This window comes from Dermochelys coriacea, chromosome 11 (genome assembly GCF_009764565.3).
Source record: "Dermochelys coriacea isolate rDerCor1 chromosome 11, rDerCor1.pri.v4, whole genome shotgun sequence".
NCBI lineage: Eukaryota > Metazoa > Chordata > Testudines > Dermochelyidae > Dermochelys > Dermochelys coriacea.
In genome coordinates, this window is record NC_050078.2 from 46,207,092 (window position 1) to 46,227,243 (window position 20,152).

Below are 20,152 nucleotides of genomic sequence, written 5' to 3' on the forward strand. Positions count from 1 at the left end.
ACACAGGCATTCCAATATTGCATCCAGAATGCTAACTACAATTGGAGATAAACAAAAAGCAAAATTAGACTTTGAAGTTCTACTGGTATAATCTGAATACTAAGTATATGTTAAGAACTTTTCAGATTACAGCAGAGGACCTTAATACTGCATCAATATCTTGTTTCTATTATGGGAGATCTAAGGCATGCAGGCAGAGGATATGAGACACAGTAGATCTCTCTGGCAAATACTAATATGACTCACAGATTGGCTAGTGCGGTGCTGAGGTAATGTTCCTAATATTTTTATCCTAGAGACTAAGACCATGATCTCTGTATTAGGTCTTATTTCCTTTTATCCAATGAAGCAGGATTTTTAAGCAATTTTTAGTTCAAATCTACCACTGCCGTTATCCTTAACTGGTTTATTTTGTAATAAGAAAAAAATTACCTTATATAATTTTTAATTGCTTTGACGACACTCAAGAGAGAAGGTAAACATTGAACAGACATGGGAATATTTCACTTGTACAAATGGTGCTCAGAACTAGACTGAGGCAAATTGTCAGAACCATGTGGGGAAAATGCAGTCTGTGTTGTAACCATTTGGTGGCTAATGACAGTAACTTCAGTGGTGAAAACTTGCATATTTCAGAGGCAATGCATTTAATTTATATAATAAAAAAAGAATTAGGTCTGGAGCTGCTATAAAGGATATTAAATTGTGAAGACAGGTGATTTTTTTTTCAGAGAAGAAACGTGTAGAGTTTTTTCCATTTACCAACATAAATTTTTAAAGTTTTTTTTAAATTCAAATGTTAATACATTTGTTAGTAAGTTTATTCCACTATGTAGTTATAAGCATCCGTTATGTTTTCACAGAAGATTTAAAAACAATAAATAAAACTACAGTAGTGATCAAACAATGATCATTTTCAACTGACTGTACCTGTCTGTAGTACTGTCTCTGGATCAACAGATGGAAGAAAGTTTAAATCCATAGACCTTGTAATAAAAAAAGTAAACATATTATTAAGTAGTTGTATTACAATAGCACCAAGAAGCCTCAACTGAGATTGTGGCTACATTTTTATAAAACACAAAGTCAAAGACAGTCCCTGCCTCAAAAAGCTAGCCATCTATAGAAGACAAGACAGATAAAGGGTGGGAGAAAAAGTGTAATTATCCCTATTTTTAGATGGGGAATGGGGAGACAGAAGCCTTGCTCCTGCACTGTGACCTGCCAGCATCGATGACAGTGCAGGATCAGGACTTCAGCAACTTGCCCAGAGTCATATGGGGAGTTTCTGGCAGAGCCTAGATCTGAGCTCAGACTTGCTGAGTTCTAGCCCACTATCTTATCCATCCTTGGTCTCTGTGACTCTTTGTAAACATATACATAGTAATATTTTATAGCAAAGTAATAATAGAAAAGATAAAAATGAACGAAAACACTTTTGGTACATTAATATGGCAACGCACGTAACTTAAAACAAAATTAAACCTGGCAAGCAATTGCTTATTAACATGGTCTAGTTGCTTTGGTATTTAAAGACAAGAAAGACAGATATATTAATAATGTGGATATTTATAAATCAATTAACACTGTATAGTAATTTTCAAAGAAGTTTTATTGCACTAGGAAACGTCCTGCATTTCTATTTACACAAAAGATCAGATTTCACCAGTCCACATAAATACCAAAAATTCAGATACCTGTGCCCTTTAGAACTTTTATAGAGAACTTCTCATTTCTCTCTCTTCTCCCTATTTCCAAACATCTGACTAAATACATACAGTTGCAGTGATCTCCTCCTTGGAGCCCTTTCTCTCTGGCAGTTTGTGACTGTCACTAGCAGTTTTTAAACCTTAGCAGGTATACTGTGCTTAAAATAATGGGAAGAATCCAACTACAAACAACTAGAGTCAGTAAATTGAAACTTGAGGCTTTTGCTTCAGTGCTGACTCATCCCATTTTGTCTCCTTTCACTTAAAACTCAAAAAACATACAAGCTAGGGATGGAAGGGTCAGTGAAAAACTTGTTAATCAAAGCTCCTTGTGGCATCAATCATATAACAGACCATCACATTAACAATTTGGGCTTCATTTCATTGGTCATTCCCAAATTGAGAATGCAAAGGGACATCACTGGGATCAAGTACATTTTGCTTACTTAGTTGCTAAGGCCTGAACCTGCAATTGACTGTGCACAGGAACAGGAGTGTGACCACATACAGTCAGTTGCAGGATCAGGACCTTAATGCCTGCCAGAAAACGAATTACTGAAAAATACTTGTTGTCCACCAGTCCCATCACATTACACTTTCATATTGCAGCTGAACTTGTAGTTAAGACTTATGCTGAAACATGTCTATTTTAAAAAGCAATACACATACCTCTCTTTCTCCTGTTGGTTTCCTTTATCACTTCCATTGTTAATTAAAGCAAGCTCATCTAGTAATGATGTAGACTCTTTTGTAAACTTTTCAAATACCTAAATAAAAATACTTTTAATTAAAAGAGCATTTACTTTTTTTTTTTTTTTAAAGAGTTAAAAGAAATTCATTTAGTGCTTGTGAAAGATGCAGTTTGACACTACCTGTCCAAATGTATCTATATTGCTCTGTTAATATGCTTCATGCTTGACAAAGTAATTACCTCCTAGACTCAGATGGTATAGGAAAAAAAGGTTAGAAAATATAATTTCCCTTCAATGACAGAGGCCTGCAGTGTCAGATTCTCCAGGGAATTAAGCAACTCTATATTAGAATACATTCAAGTTAGGACTGAATTTCAAAATGCTTACAAGACCCTGAAGAATCTTTCAAAACTTAACTCTTCATTGCCATAGTTACTCATCCAGTCTCTTTAATCCTTTGCCTTTTTACAACTACCTCTTAAAGACTGTGGTGGGGATTTTTGTTATCTGTCCACTAAAAAATGGATTAAGTACATCAGCTGTTATCTGAATTTCCAGCTTTGCTCTGTACTGTAACCAATAACTTTTAGAAACAAAGGAGCACATGGCTATAAGTAAAAAATACCTTGGTCAAGGTTCTTTGAAATTTATTGGTTTCTGATCTCAGAGATCAAAACCTATAAAATCAGTGACTGCATGTACTTGTTCAGTTTGTGTTTTGAGTTCTTTATGAAAACTGAGCATCAACTTGTTCTAGTAGTGATAATGTTGTGCAATCTGCATTCTTGTCCACTAGGATTCAATCCAACTGGATTGAAACCAATCACTCATTTCACTAGAGATGGATATCAACTTTCACCTGATACTCACCTCATCAACTCCTAATCTTTGGCCTGGAGTTGAAGTTTCTGTACCCCATCCAGTCCATTCAGGCATCAATAAAGAGCCCTCTCAACATGAAATTGGACAGCCCTCTCAATACAATACAACTTTACAGCATGTTTCATACACTGTAGTACAAAACACTTTACAATGCTAAATACAGTAATGAAACAGAAATTAGGCAATGAAAACATTTTTCAGCTAAGATCTAAAACTAGACAGAATCAGAAAGGCTGTTCCAGATGGCAGGAGCAGCAAAGGAGAAAGCCCTGGCACCAACATTATGAAGGGTATATGAAGAAAGAGAAAGGAGTCTAGTGCTAGGTAACAAGAAGAGACAGACATCTGTAAGACAGCATCAGGAGAAAGAATGAGGAGTACTTGTGGCACCTTAGAGACTAATAAATTTATTTGGGCATAAGCTTTCGTGGGCTAAAACCCCATTTCATCGGATGCATGCAGTGGAAAATACAGTAGGAAGATATATATAAACACAGGTTTCAGAGTAGCAGCCATGTTAGTCTGTATTCGCAAAAAGAAAAGGAGTACTTGTGGCACCTTAGAAACTAACAAATTTATTAGAGCATAAGCTTTCGTGAGCTACAGCTCAATGCATCCAATGAAGTGAGCTGTAGCTCACGAAAGCTTATGCTCTAATAAATTTGTTAGTCTCTAAGGTGCCACAAGTACTCCTTTTCTTTTTATATATAAACACACTGTGACAGGGTAGGGCCAGATGGCTACAGGAGAGTGATAGAAGGAAGATATATTAGCCTCAGGTTAAGTAGGTCCCTTTACCCTGGATAAGGTAACAGGGAAGGTTCCAGATCAGGAACCTTCTGGAAACAATTAAGACAGACAGGCTGATCAGAACACCTGCAGGCAATCAAGAAGCTGTTAGAATCAATTAAGGCAGGCTAATCAGGGCACCTGGGTTTAAAAAGGAGCTCACTTCAGTTTGTGGCGTGCATGTGAGGAGCTGGGAGCAAGAGGCACTAGGAGCCGAGAGTGAGAATGCATACTGCTGGAGGACTGAAGAATACAAGGATTATCAGACACCGGGGGAAGGTCCTATGGTGAGGATAAAGAAGATGTTGAGAGGAGGCCATGGGGAAGTATCCCAGGGAGTTGTAGCTGAGGCACAGCTGTTCCAGGAGGCACTCTAGACAGCTGCATTCCACAGGGCCCTGGGCTGGAACCTGGAATAGAGGATGGGCCCGGGTTCCCCCAAACCTCCCAACTCCTGGTCAGACACAGGAGAAGTTGACCTGGACTGTAGGTTCACAAAATGGCCAAACTGAGGGCTGCCGTGAATCTCTGAGGCAAGTAAATCCACCAATAAGCGCAAGGCCCACCAAGGTAGAGGAGGAACTTTGTTACCAAAACACACAGAGAACATGAAAAAATGGGTGTTGCTATACCAACTATAACGAGACTAATTAATTAAGTTGGGCTATTATCAGCAGGAGAAAAAAAAATTCTATAGTGATAATCAGGATGACCCATTTCCAACAGTTGACAAGACGGTGTGAGTTGAATAGGAAGACAGAGGCCAGTCAGTGAGGATGGGGGTGACATGTTTGTAAGCTTATTGCAAATGTGTAGAAGAAGTAATCTGCAGCAAGATTTCACACTAATATGTGCTGGACTTGGGGAGATATCAGAGAAGGGAGTGGCAATTTTCAAGGTAAAAGAAGGTGAAGGCATGGATGGGGATTTCAACAGAAGCAGAATTAAGGTAATGACACAAAACAGGTGGTATTTCAGAGGTAAAAAGACTTTTACAGATGTGTGAGAAGGTAAGTTTAGGGTCCAGGATCATACAGACAGTGGAAGCAAATTGGAAGTCTGAATCAAGGACGGAAATAGAGAGCATAAAGCTGTGTTTAAGGATGCTCCTCTCAAAAAGCACTTTTGAGACATTTAGCTCAAGAAAACAAAGTGATAGGTTTCTCTCATGTCTTAGAGCTCATCCATTTACCACAGAGCAGTGGTTTTCAACCTTTTTTCATTTGCGGTCCCATAAAATATTTCAAATGGAGCTGTGGACCCATTTGGAAATCTTAGACATAGTCTGCAGACTCCTGGGGCCCACAGACCACAAGTTGAAAACCACTGTTTTATGATGATAAACTTTCGCAGTCCTCGTAGTCAAGTTTTGGGGCAACAAGTTATTACCACAGTCAACCATTTTGTGTCCAGTGTTTCAGATGGGTTCTGAAAGGCAAGGCCAAATAGCAGCATGATGGCAGTTTTGCTAATCAGAATGGGAGGACGGAACAGAGAGTTAACGTACCATGAAAATGGAAGGAATGTTTGGACAGCCGACCTTGGTTTTAAGTGCCCCTGACATACAAGTTTTATTGTTGTTGTAATTAAAAATACTAGGAAAGCTTTAATAAAAAGCAATAATAAGTAGTTTGCTAAAATTTAAAGAATTGGTGACTTAGGGGTTACTATGGTGACCCACTATGAGTTATGTGCTTTGTTTAAGTTAGCTATAAAAAACTAAGCAAAAAAACACACTTGGGAGCAGTCTGAAGAAGCTTTTCTTCAGGCAAGGAGCTGACACCTTCAGTCCCTAGGAGCTGCTGGGTGAAAGAAGGGACCCCAGAAACCCGGCTGTTAATTACTCGAATGCATCTCAGACTTTGGGTAACTATAAATGCTTGAGGTGCTCTGAGCCTACTGCTACAGCGTGTGTGTGTGTGTGTGTGTGCACGCGCGAGCGCACGCTTAAGACCTAATAAAAGAGTAATTTTAGGTAAAAGCACTCTTATTTGTACCAATCATTTATCAGATGGAGGAGCTGAGTCCCCATTGATTTATTCCTGACACTGCCTGAAGAGAAACAGTTAAGTTACCACTGCTTTGGGTTCTGAAAACCCTGGGTAACAGACACAGTCTGATGACCCCCAGAGGTCCGTGGACAACAGGTTGAAAACCACTGCCACTGAGTAAAGACATACTAACGTGCTACTATAATAAGGAAAGTTGCAAAACTGCTGTTTGTTATACCAGTTTTGCAGCTAGCTGAAAAGACTTCAATTTCCAGGATTGAAAACATATTCAGACCAAAGCAGTCAGTCTGCTTTTAAAATTATATTATACAAAAAAAAAAAAGAGGGAGGAAATTATTCCACTTTCAAGATTAGGTATTGTTTTAAAAATGCATTTTTAAAGTAAATTCTGATCTTCAAACCAATTTCAATTAATAACAGAATTAAAATATACTGAAATGTACATACCAAATGACCCCCTAAATAATTTGAATCTAACTATTTAGGGGCAGATCTACCCTGGGTATAAATTGCACGCCTGCATCTACCTGAGCAACTGCACTGCAAGGGGATTCACCATGATGGAGGACAGCTTTTAACTCTGGTTATGGCTCCATAGGAGCCCTATCTTAAAAGACTGTCTAGGAAACATGAAGAAACAGAGCATTTTTTGCTTGGCCTGGGCCTCCCCTCTCTATGGCCAAACCCAGCTGATTCCAGGCCCCCCAGCATTCCTTGCTCCTGTACCCCGCACTCCTGGGGGATTTTTCAACACTGAGAATATGCAGCAGAATCTAAAGACTAAATCTGCTCCTTAAACAACATAACTACATCTGCTTTGCCCCCTCTGGAATAAATTCAATTTCTACTAGAATAATCACAGGTTTCAGAGTAGCAGCCGTGTTAGTCTGTATTCGCAAAAAGAAAACGAGTACTTGCGGCACCTTAGAGACTAACAAATTTATTAGAGCATAAGCTTTCGTGAGCTACAGCTCACTTCATCGGATGCATTTGGTGGAAAAAACAGAGGAGAGATTTATATACACACACACAGAGAACATGAAACAATGGGTTTATCATACACACTGTAAGGAGAGTGATCACTTAAGATAAGCCATCACCCACAGCAGGGGGGGGAAGGAGGAAAACCTTTCATGGTGACAAGCAGGTAGGCTAATTCCAGCAGTTAACAAGAATATCAGAGGAACAGTGGGGGATGGGGTGGGGGGGAAAAATACCATGGGGAAATAGGTTTCAGAGTAGCAGCCGTGTTAGTCTGTATTCGCAAAAAGAAAAGGAGTACTTGTGGCACCTTAGAGACTAACAAATTTAAATTTAATTTAAATTAAATTAAAATTAAATTTGTTAGTCTCTAAGGTGCCACAAGTACTCCTTTTCTTCATGGGGAAATAGTTTTACTTTGTGTAATGACTCATCCATTCCCAGTCTCTATTCAAGCCTAAGTTAATTGTATCCAGTTTGCAAATTAATTCCAATTCAGCAGTCTCTCGTTGGAGTCTGTTTCTGAAGCTTTTTTGTTGAAGGATAGCCACTCTTAGGTCTGTGATCGAGTGACCAGAGAGATTGAAGTGTTCTCCAACTGGTTTTTGAATGTTATAATTCTTGACGTCTGATTTGTGTCTATTCCTAATCACATCAGCCACACTATCAGAGGCTCGTTCACCTGCGCATCTACCAATGTGATATATGCCATCATGTGCCAGCAATGCCCCTCTGCCATGTACATTGGCCAAACTGGACAGTCTCTACGTAAAAGAATGAATGGACACAAATCAGACGTCAAGAATTATAACATTCAAAAACCAGTTGGAGAACACTTCAATCTCTCTGGTCACTCGATCACAGACCTAAGAGTGGCTATACTTCAACAAAAAAGCTTCAAAAACAGACTCCAACGAGAGACTGCTGAATTGGAATTAATTTGCAAACTGGATACAATTAACTTAGGCTTGAATAAAGACTGGGAATGGATGAGTCATTACACAAAGTAAAACTATTTCCCCATGGTATTTCTCCCTCCCACCCCACCCCCCACTGTTCCTCTGATATTCTTGTTAACTGCTGGAATTAGCCTACCTGCTTGTCACCATGAAAGGTTTTCCTCCTTCCCCCCCTGCTGTTGGTGATGGCTTATCTTAAGTGATCACTCTCCTTACAGTGTGTATGATAAACCTATTGTTTCATGTTCTCTGTGTGTGTGTATATAAATCTCTCCTCTGTTTTTTCCACCAAATGCATCCGATGAAGTGAGCTGTAGCTCACGAAAGCTTATGCTCTAATAAATTTGTTAGTCTCTAAGGTGCCGCAAGTACTCCTTTTCTTTTTACTAGAATAATAAGACTCTTTATATATTTAAAGTGCATTTTTCTCATTCTACTGCATTATAAATGTATTCGAAACATTGAGGTAGCAACCAAAATGTGGTAACACACACACACACACAGAGAAATACAGTCCATGCCCCACAGAGCTTAAAGTTGGAAAGGGGGGGGGGGGAAAACCAACCAGCCTCTTATTCAACCAGTCCATGTGATCATAGGAAAGGCTCCCTCCAAAATCTTCTGTCAGTTGGCATGGTTCTATGTATCGAGTCAATTTGTTGGCAGATACTAAAATAACCTGTAACAAATTAAGAAAGAAAGTTTTGATAACTTGGTTTTGTGAAACCTATGCTACAAAATTTAATATATTTTATTAAGCTTGTTACTTTGAATAACAGAAGGACAGATGGAATAAAAATATATTTTTCAAGTACTTTACAAAAAAAGTGACAAGTCTTTTCATAAGTAGCTGTAAGACTAGGTTTGAACTGGTGCACAGCAGTTTACTCAATATGTTTTTGAAATAAACAAACAACTAGATTTTCCAGCTTTGAAGCCTGTAATCCATTCCTTTATTCCACACTCTGGACACCAACCTCCTCTCAAACTACTGTCTTACCCAAGAATTCCCTGAATCTAGGTTAGCGGTCCTCAAACTGGGGGTCACAAGGTTATTACGTGGGGGGTTGCGAGCTGCCAGCCTCCACCCCAAACCCCACTTTGCTTCCAGAATTTATAATGGCGTTAAATATATAAAAAAGGATTTTTAATTTATAAGGGGGGGGGTCGCCCTCAGAGGCTTGCTATGTGAAAAGGGTCACCAGTACAAAAGTGTGAGAACCACAGATCTAGGCAATCTGCCTCTACCCAAGACAAATTCCAGTCGCACAATGGCCTTACTAGTCCAGGATCCAAAATAAAAGATGTGTTTTGTCATTCTGTTATTACTTGTTACTAGTTGTGATTTGCCAGTTCTCTTCCATTTGTCATTAAACCTTAGGATACTACTTTAATAATATAATCTTAATTTTTGGAAACCACTTGCCTGCCTATATTTGTATGTGAAGGAACAGAAATGCCAAGGAACTGTCTCAAAAATACAGACAAGGAGTTCATCTAAGCTGAAAAGTTTCGCATAATTTGGTATGTTAGTTAAAAAACACCATACTCACTGAGACAATTTGCCCGTAATAATGCATGATTATGTGTTGACCAGGTTATTGTGATATTTACTGTATGCACATACTGAGGTAATTCAATAACTGGACTGTCAGGAAATGCACTCAGGAAGAGGGACGTGGATCCTGATGAACACTTCTCAGCAAACATTTAAGAGACAATGCAAGAGCCATTCACTTTGAAGGCCTGGTCTGGCAGAATTGTTGTTTGGGAGGAAGAGATCAAGGGCCAGATTCCCAGAGGTAAGGCATCTGGGGCAAAAAAGGTCTGCCTAGGACTCTAGGTAAGATACACGCGTGTATAGACTTTCTGTTGTTTTAAAATCCTTTTACTCTTATGTTATGCTTTGTTCTGGCAGTTAAGATATTTGGTTTTAAGAAGGCTCTCTGGTCATTATACATCACTGATCACAGACTTCCCCCACAGGGAAGAAGCGCAGATGCCAAACTCTGTTATACCTGTTGGGTAGGCATGGTTGACGCACAGGATACTGTAGCCCAAGACCCATTCTAAGAGTGAGAGAACTGCAGGATTCCACCCCAGGAAAGGTAAAGGCATGAGAGCGGGTGGGTGAACTCCCAGAGAATCAGAGGTGCAGTTGGCTTAGCAACTGTGACACTCATACTAAATCTCTATATTTTTAAAGATAATTTATCTGAAAGAGAGAGAGAGATGATGATGATGGATTGTCATTCTCTCAGTTTTCATCTGCAGAGAATCTTATTTGCTAAACAATTTCATGGTGTGTGACACCTTCTGAAATTTGATATATCTAAGAATTTTCTCTAGCACCAGCCAACATAATACAGAAGCATTTCTATGAGTTACATTTCTATATAACTTGTACTGGGAGCAGAGGTGGCATACAATCTATTCAATAGAGATGCCATTAGCATTGTGTACTGCTGTAATCAGAGTGAACCAAAAGACAGCATAATGGGGCTGCTTCCAGGCCATCATGATACTGTCGTAAGATGACGACTTCAAGAAAGTGTATATCACAAGGACTCCACTCGCATATATTTTGTGAGGGTCAGAATTAAAATATGAGTGAATTACTCACCAAGCATGCTGTGGGGGAAGCGCAACCCTCCTGGAGGTTAATTTATTAAAATTAGCCCCTTCTCCCCAGATATTCTCACTGCTAATACTAGTTGAGCTCCAAGAGTAGTAGAAACGGTCAGAGTGCCACTGACAAAAAATATGGTTTACCATCACGTCATACAGACCTGCTCTGGCCAAGTTTATACATCAAAACAGTTAAAATGTTGGTGGCCAATCTGCCTAAACTAGTACTCTGCATAGACCCTGCCTATCCTAATGGTCCCACTGCAGCTGTACTGGCATTTGAGTAACGTAGACACAGCCTCTCGTGTACAAAGTGTACTGTGTGAATGGCATATAAAACATGTTTCAGGAAGAGAACCACAAGGCACAAGAGCTAGATAGGACAACTAAGCCAGAAAACAAAGCAAGGACAGGTCTGATCACAGAATATACAAATGTTTCACTCACACCTTCACTAGCAACATAAGAACAAAAACTAACTGCCACATTTCTGCCTGAACAGCAAGTTTTGATGTAATGTGAGCCACAAATACGAAGCTTTGAAATTTGTTTTATTTTCACTGATTCTCTATTTTCTCTCTTGAATAAACTGTTTTATTTGAATTACATTGGAGTTATCAACAGTTCTCTAGGATTACTGCTGCAAGTGTTCCTGAGGAAATATAAACAATTCTTTGCACTCTAAAGAGAAGCTGAATGTGTGTTGAAGGTACATGGACTGAGGCTAAGTGCAGCTCAGGATCTTAATCAAAGACATAGACCAGTAATGCAGTACTCTAAGATGATGTTGATAATCTGGATGAAGTCATCCTTGAGCATGGGAAAAGGCTAAGGACTATGGATCAGCATTGAAGGACACACCCCCACCCCCATCAGCACGCCTCTCTTTAAAATAATGGCTCAGAATTTGACTCAATTTCTGTGGACAAATAGCCTAAGAAACTAATGGCCAGGTGTGCAATACTGAACGAGTGGATAGAGGAATTCTGCTTGAGATCACATTGTGTCCTGAAGTATGAGATGTAATTATTTTAAACTTGCATACCTATAAATGTTATTGCTGTCCAAGTTTCCTATAGCTTTTGAAAATCCAGTAATAGTAACTGTCTCCTGTGGCAGTGAACGTCATAGGCAGACTATATGCTCTATAAAAAAGGTGATTTTTTTTAAAAGAGTTCCTTTAAATTCCTATGTTTCAATTTTTTGACATTTATACAAGTTAAATTTCATCTTCCATTATGCTGGTTCGCCCTTTTCATCTGTCCTTCATGCTTCCCAAAGCATTTAAAGACATACACCTCTACCCCGATCTAACGCAATCCTTGGGAGCCAAAAAATTTTACCGTGTTATATGTGAAACTGCGTTATATCAAACTTGCTATGGAGGGCCAAGTAGGGAAGGCTATGCCTCCCCAAACAGCCTGGCACTGCCCCCATCCAACCCCCACCTACTTCCCGCCCCCGGCTGACCCCTCAGAACCCCCAACCCATCCAACCCCCCCTGCTCCCTGTCCCCTGACTGCCCCCCAAAACCTTCTGCCCCTTATCCAACCCCCTGGCCCCGGCCCGACCCCCTTAACACGCCACTCAGAGCAGCATGTTGGAGCCAGACACGCTGTCATCATAGGCGCCGACTCCGTGGGTGCTCTGGGGCTGGAGCACCCATGGAGAAAAACCATGCAGTTCCTCGCCCCGCCCCAGCTCACCTCCGCTCCGCCTCCTCCCCGAGCATGCTACCGCTCCGCTTCTCCTCCTCCCTCCAACGCTTGCCGCAAATCATCTGTTTGGCATGGCAAGCCTGGGAGGAAGGGGGTAGAAGTGAAGCAGTGTTGCACTCGGGGAGGGAGAAGCAGAGCGTAGGTGAGCTGGGGCGGAGAGTGGTTCCTCTGCACCCCCCGCTACTTGCTGCGGCCCTCCCTGGACTCTCCCCACACACACACCCCGCCCCAGTTCACCTCCACTACGCCTCCTCCCTTGAGCACGCTGCCGCTCCGCTTCTCCCCCCTCCTCCCAGGCTTGTGCAAGCCTGGGAGGGAGGAGGGAGGAGGGGAAATGCTTTACCGCGTTATATCCGAATTTGCGTTTGTCAGGGTTCCCTCCCCACTCTGAACTCTAGGGTACAGACGTGGGGACCCACATGAAAGATCCCTAAGCTTATTTCTACCAGCTTAGGTTAAAAACTCCCCAAGGCACAAATTCTCCCTTGTACCTTGGATTAGGTAACGCTGCCACCACCAAGTGATTTAGACAAACTCAGGGAAAGGACCACTTGGAGTTCCTACTCCCTCCTACTATCCCCCCAAGACCCCCGCACCTCCTTTCTTGGGGAGGCTTGAGAATAAACAAGATGACCACAGACCAACCTTGAGTTTTTTTAGGACACATACAAAAAACCCCTATCGGATTCTAAAAGAAACAGAACTTTAGTAAAAAGAAAAATGGTAAAAGAAGCACCTCTGTAAAATTAGAATGGAAGATAATCTTACAGGGCAATCAGGTTCAAAAAGACAGAGGATTTCCCTCTGGGCCAAACTTTAAAGTTACAAAAAGAAAACCAGGAATGCACCTTCCTCTCAGCACAGAGAAAATCACAAGCAAAAACAAAAATAAGCTAATGCATTCCCTTGCTAGTACTTACTGATTCTAACGGAGTTGGATTGCTTGCTTCCTTGATCTGTATCTAGCAAGCACACAGAACAGACAGACCAAAACCTTCCCCGCCCCCCCGGATTTGAAAGTATCTTGTCCCCTTACTGGTCCTTTTGGTCAGGTGCCAGCCAGGTTACCTGAGCTTCTTAACCCTTTACAGGTAAAAGGATTTTGTGCCATTGGCCAGGAGGGATTTTATAGTACTGTATACAGGAAGGTCATTACCCTTCCCTTTATATTTATGACAGTGTTATATTGGATCGCTTTATATCAGGGTAGAGGTGTAAGAGTTTCTCACAATCCTCTGTAGCTTATAGTAACAAACAACATTCCTTCACTGGCACACTTGAACTAGTTATCTGCTTTCCCCTCCAAAATCATGAATACTAAATTACACTAGTCTCAACACCAACCTTAGGGTATATAGTTATTAATCTTCTCTCCCTTTTTGGGGGAAGCCATTAGGTATGACAGTTTTCTATTGATTAACCAGTATTCAGTCCACGTGGATGAGATGTGTGTGCAAATAAGCCTTTGTTATAATAAAAAGGAAACAAAAACCCATTGTTTGCTTGCAATTTATCTAAGTCTTTTTAATGCTCACTATGTTGACTTTATAGAAAAAAAGTCTTCTCTGAAACCAGATTAAATGTTTTTGGATAGTGGTTTCTCCAATATAAAAATTAATGTTAAAAGATTAAATTTCCTGAGAGAAAAAAGGACAGATGAGAACATATGGTAGCTGGGGTCTTCCAAGGGCAGAAGAAAGTGTTAATACAAGGGTTCTCAAACTGGGGGTCATGAGGTTATTACATAGGGGGTTGCGAGCTGTCAGCCTCCACCTCAAACCCTGCCTTGCAGCCAGCATTTATAATGGTGTTAAATATATAAAAAAGTGTTTTTAATTTGGGGGGGGTCCTCATGCAGAGGCTTACTATGTGAAAGAGGTCATCAGTACAAAAGTTTGAGAACGACTGTGTTAATGGCTGGAGTCCCCATTTTCCTTCCATCTTGGCCTTCCTCCGCACAACTCTTCTGGCTATAGCAATGGGTATGAAGAAGGCAATCATATAACTCAGAGAAATGGTAATGGGTTTGGAGCTGGCCCTGGTTAATATCCAGTTTTTCTTATCAGAAGACTAGCCTCATGGAATATTTGACAATTGTAATATTGCTTGCATTAACAAAATGCTGCTCTTGCAGTAACCATTTATCCTTGACAGCAATGTGACTTCAAAGGAAAAAAATCAGGGATTTTTTTTAAGACTGCAAAATACTCTCTCAAAAGAGAAAAGAAATACACTTAAAAAACGTGTTTGTTGCCTCAGAAATAGGCCATAGCATCACAATGATACATGTATGTGCCCTAGGAGTGCAAGATTTCTTTTGTATTATTCTGAATGAGTACATTGTGTCATTTTAATGTTCACTGAGTAAAAACCGCTCTGAAAACAATGGCCAGAGCGAACAATACGGCAATATGTTATGAATAAACATTTTGTTATTAAAAACATTTTGTTGATGAAATAAAAAACAACAAATTTATTTGAGCATAAGCTTTTGAGAGCTACAGCTCACTTCATCGGATGCATTTGGTGGACTAGTCCGGATGAATCTCTCAGTAATTGCTGTGTTGTTTCAGAAGTCTTTATGTATAAAACTACAAACGCATTTTTTCAACCTATGGCCTTCATCAGGTTTCGAACACTGGATATTTGTTTGTGTGCTTCCTAGTAAAGAAAATATCTTAATACAATAGATAAGTGTTTCAATATTTGTTTAGATATTTAAAAATAGATTAATAACTAATATCCAGTATGGATGCAGATACTGTTTTACTTTGTATATTTATAAATTCCATTTTATACGTTCTGTAAAGTTCCCTGTGTGTTTACAGTGCTACGTAAATATCCATTAATAATAAAGTAGAATATCAGTCTCCTTTTCTGGAAATGAAGGCCAGCTGTCCTTGGTATGTTTATAAAATTACTCCTTTTTAAATGTACCTTTTCTACTGCTAGAAGAGATGAAAATCCAATTTCCTAGGATAATACCTTAATATAGATAACGTACAGAACTGGAGGATTTAGGTCTATTAGTAAACCATAGATGATCACACTCCAATTTGCATTAGCTGAATTAAAGACCTTAAATAACTCCAAAGTTAGGATACAGGGCTTGTGGATATGGATTCTTCAGCAATAAAGTTAATACAGTTTTTCTTTCCTAAAGAGACCATTGATCCCAGTTTTACTAACGATTTGTTAGTCTCTAAGGTGCCACAAGTACTCCTTTTCTTTATCCAGACTAGAAGTACACTGAAGTTAATTTTAAATGCCCTACTGATTCTCAGTGGTTATAAGGGGCTTCCCCCAGTGTTAGGGGGCATCAGAATGTTGTTGCACACATTATTGTAACAATCTTTAAAAATCTCAAAAAGGTAATACCGGAGGATTAGAATATATAGCTTTGTTTAGCCAGCTAGTTCCATTCTTTAATTCAACTTAATCTTGGCTATAGAACAAGACAACATCTGTTAAACAAAATATAATCAAATGTATTAAGTAGCACACAACTTTGCTGTACACTTCATTGTTTTGTCAGTGTATTTATTACACTGAAATATGTAGTATTGCTTAAAATTTAAATGTTGTGCAACATGAGCCTATCATTCTTAAAATTAATACATACTTGGGTAAAACAGAGTGGCAATATTATAGAAGTCTGCCAAACAAAACTATCAGTACAATTACATTATTGCATTAGAAGTAAATAACCAATTAGATTAATTAGAAAGTATTAATTTTCCATACTTATCATATGAGCTGGACTACTTTATCCCCTTGATATCAACTGATTTGTCCTGTATACATCCAATGCTCCAGGTTGACATCTAAAGCTAAATATTTTTTGCAAGTAATCACAATGCTCTCATCATTAACAGAAGAAACACCACTTATCCTGATACCAGCTGAAGCAATGAGCAACCAAGAAAGAAAATAGGACAAGAAATTATGGAAATCATGAAAAAGTGAGATAAAAATCTGACTGAACCACAGTAAATACGTAAGTATTTAAAATATTCAGAAGCAAATTTATTTAAACTTTTGCTATAAGGCACTTGATCTACCCAACTATTTAAATTGTTCCTTTAATTATAAAGGGAATCAATATCCCTTTCCTAATCCGAATTTGTTAAACATGTTCAACAGATTGTGAGCTAATAAGATGGGCAAACTTCTGAATCCAGCCATCTTGTCTCCCATGACAGCACTTCCACAATTTCCCCACCATTTTAATGAACTTAACTGCAAAGGTTAAGAGTCGAAATTTGGAACTTTAAAACACTAAAAGAGAAGAAATTAACTCAGGATTACATTCCATTTGCCATATTTCAGCCTATTCTAATTGTTTTGAGATCAATTTCTGTATGATCTTTCAGAGTAGCAGCCGTGTTAGTCTGTATTCGCAAAAAGAAAAGGAGTACTTGTGGCACCTTAGAGACTAACAAATTTATTAGAGAATAAGCTTTCGTGAGCTACAGCTCATTTAAGTGAGCTGTAGCTCATGAAAGCTTATTCTCTAATAAATTTGTTAATCTCCAAGGTGCCACAAGTACTCCTTTTCTTTGTATGACCTTTGTATTTGTAATCATATTTCCTAAATAATAAAAAGATTCAACAGTTTCTCTGAATAAATTTTTAAATTTGTCCTTCGGTGCTTGAAGTACTTTGTTGTTAATGAGACAGAACCAGGTTTCTGGGACTGCAAGAGCAGCCCAGATGTCCAGTTGGTCGGATCCTACCAAGACCTCTTTCAATTCCTTTTTTAAAAATGTATTGCTTTCTTCCAGAGTTCCTTGTTTTGTAAACTGCATGCCAAGTTAAGATTAGTTTCATTACTCAGCGGCAATTTTAAATACACAGAGCATGTAAACAAAGAATTTCTTCTCAGCATTCCAACAAGTGCCATTGGGAAGTGTCATTTTTCAGCCAACCAACCACAAGGTTTTTTTTCCCCCTCTCCCAAAAGACGGTCTGAACTTCCACAATGTGCTTTACAACTTGGCTAGATGTTACTAATACTTTCTCAGCAAGGTTAAAAATAGCATCCGAAGTTTAGGATGATTCTCATCTTTTCCCATTTTATTTTCATTAACTGAACAAACAGGAAAGAATTCTGCCAACAGTGGCATGAAGGTTTCAAAAAGCCTGTGTGGGTTTAAATGAACCAGGATGGGGGTGGGGAGGAAGTATGTGAGAGCCAATCATCCAATCCAGTCCAGTCCAGCCCCTACCCACCCCTCCAGCCAACAGAAGATGAAGGACCAAATAAGGAGGACAGGCCAGCCCCAGTCCTGCCAAGCATGCTTTCTTGCAGCCTCCACCCATTTCTAGGCATTTTGCCATATTCCTATTGCCCATTCAACATCTCCTCCCATGGATGTGATGAAAAGGGGTGTTCTTTAAATTTTTTTCTCAATTTCTTCATTTAAGGCATCTTCTGGTAGACCTTAGAATTTAAATCTGTGGAGGAGTACATCCAGGCCAAAGCGTTTCATTCATTTATTTCAGTTGCTCATTTCAAACTACACTGAAAGCAACGATAGCACGAAAGAGGAAGCAATTTTTCCTCTGAAGTTCAAGTCTCGCTTTCAGTTGTTTTTAAAAGCATAATCACCAATTGATCTTTGGCATTTGTGTGCTGAAGACTAAGAAACTACTCCTTCAGTGAAGCAGATATTGAAGAGTGCCTGGAAAGACTGAATCAGGGACTTCAATTATCCTCATGGCTATGTTTCAGTGATAACTGGCATTAAAAACATCTCACTTGCATGGGCAGGATTGTATAATTTTTGGTGGTGCCCAGAATGGGTCCAAGTCCCATTCCCGCCCCCACATCCGTCTACGGCTCTGGAAGGGAGTCTGGGTGCGGGAGGGCTTGGGCTCTGGGAGGGAGTTTGGCTGGGGGCTCTGAGCTGGGGGAGGGGGTTAGGATGTAGGAGCGGGTGCCGGCTCTGGGAGGGAGTTTGGGTGTGGCACTTACTTAAGGCGGCTCCCAAAAGCAACCTGCACTCTCCTGTGGTAGTAGCTCCTAGGCGGCATGCTGGAGGAGTCTCCGTGCCTTGCTGCCCACAGGCACCGCCCCCGCAGCTCCCATTGGCTGCAGTTGGCAGAGTTGGTGCTTGGGGCAGGGGCAGCACGCAAAGACACCCTCCCCCCCACCAGGGGCTGCTGGGATGTGCTGGCCACTTCCAGAAGTGGAGCAGGCAGGCAGAAGCCGCCTAGCCCCGTTGCACTGCCGGTGGTGGTGGCCCCATGCCCTTTTAAATTGCCTGGGGGCAGCAGACAGAACTGGGGGAAAGAGACCCGACCCTGAACTTTGGTGGAGCACAGGCACCATGGGCTCATACAATTCGCCACCCCTGCTCACTTGCAGGGTTAAAACTCAATTTTCCAATTCAATAGACAAAATTTGATTCAATGGCAAGTGGGGTGAAGATTCTGAAGAACCTGATTTCTTGCACTTTATGAATTGATCACAAATCCTAGCTTTTGACCATTTTTTTAAAACAATCACCTATTTTCGTCACATCACTCATTTGTTTATTAACATTGATTTAATATTAAAGAAAAATTAAAGGAAATCACCCATCAAGCACTGATCAGATATTTTCATATTTACAATACTTGGAATAAGAAACTGCTACCTAGTGAATTTAGCATTAAAAACAGAAATTTTAGATTAGTCCAGCATTATACAGAATAGTTATTAGGCATCTTACCTACTATAAGAAATTTCTAGAATCTAGCCAACTATGACCTCAATAGTTCACAAGTTCACTCAGTTGATTTTACTCACTACTTAGACTCTCCTCTTTAATTCACCAATGATTTCACCCATCCATTCACTTTCCTCTATAGGCTTTTACACAGTGGTATAACTTCCTCATTATTTCCTAACAAGTCTAAAGCATTATAAGAACCTTGATGTTCATACTGGTTCCCTCTGAAGGCTCAGAAAAAAATGTAAGAATTTTTAGAATAGTTTCCATTTGGAAGAAGGTGCCTAATGTTTCCAGAATTAAAAAACAAAAACCTAACAACCCACAAACATACTATATTCATATAAATACTTGATGTACAAGCTCATGATAAAAAAAATTCATGGGGGGGCAGGAATTGGGCTTCTCACAGTCCCCAGATAAAATACAGATGGGATAAAAGATGGGCAAAAAGTATGCTCTAATTAAAATTCGCTAGAATATTTTTAAACAACATTTTTGTGCAAACTGAAATTTTCAGTGGCTAGATACCACTGATATGCATTAAAAATATCTACAAACTTCACACAAGGATTTCCTAATTGTAATTTTTAGCAAAAAATATTATGGTAAGATAATTATCTTTTTGCAATTTCATTATTCTTCAAACTATTGGGGATAAATGTGCTATGAAAAATATTAATAGCTGTGGTATACAGATACCTGTTCAATGACAGAATTTAATTTCAGCATACAAAGAACCTATCAAAAGTTAAGCACATGACTAAGTATTGGCAAGACTGAAGCCAAAGCATTTTCAAATGCACAAAAAGTGAGCAAAGATACTTTTCTGTCAGTTTTCACTTATAGCAATCAGTTGAAATACCTATAACACATGTTTAACCATTTTCAGAATGAACACCATGATTCAACAAAACACTTCAGCATGTGCTTATGTCGCAATAAAATCAGTGGGACATAAATACTTGCATAAGTGCTTGGCAGAATTGGGGTCTAAATGCAGAACAAATTAGTTTTCCTTCAACTTTTTTTTTTTAAACACACACATGGCCCCTCAAACACAAAA

At 39.6% G+C, this 20,152-nt stretch overlaps 1 protein-coding gene across 15 annotated transcripts in view; it reads right to left on the reverse strand.

Annotated features, from left to right (window-relative positions):
• Positions 1-20,152, reverse strand: part of SESTD1 (SEC14 and spectrin domain containing 1) — a 126,036-nt gene that overhangs the window by 40,015 nt on the left and 65,869 nt on the right. For all 15 annotated transcript variants that reach the window (XM_043505421.1, XM_038422450.2, XM_038422445.2 and 12 more), the window contains 3 exons: positions 8,590-8,703; positions 2,379-2,476; positions 931-986 (listed from right to left, as the gene is read on the reverse strand). In XM_043505421.1, coding sequence (XP_043361356.1) covers positions 931-986; positions 2,379-2,476; positions 8,590-8,703 — 268 coding nt within the window. The remainder of the gene's footprint in view (positions 1-930; positions 987-2,378; positions 2,477-8,589; positions 8,704-20,152) is intronic.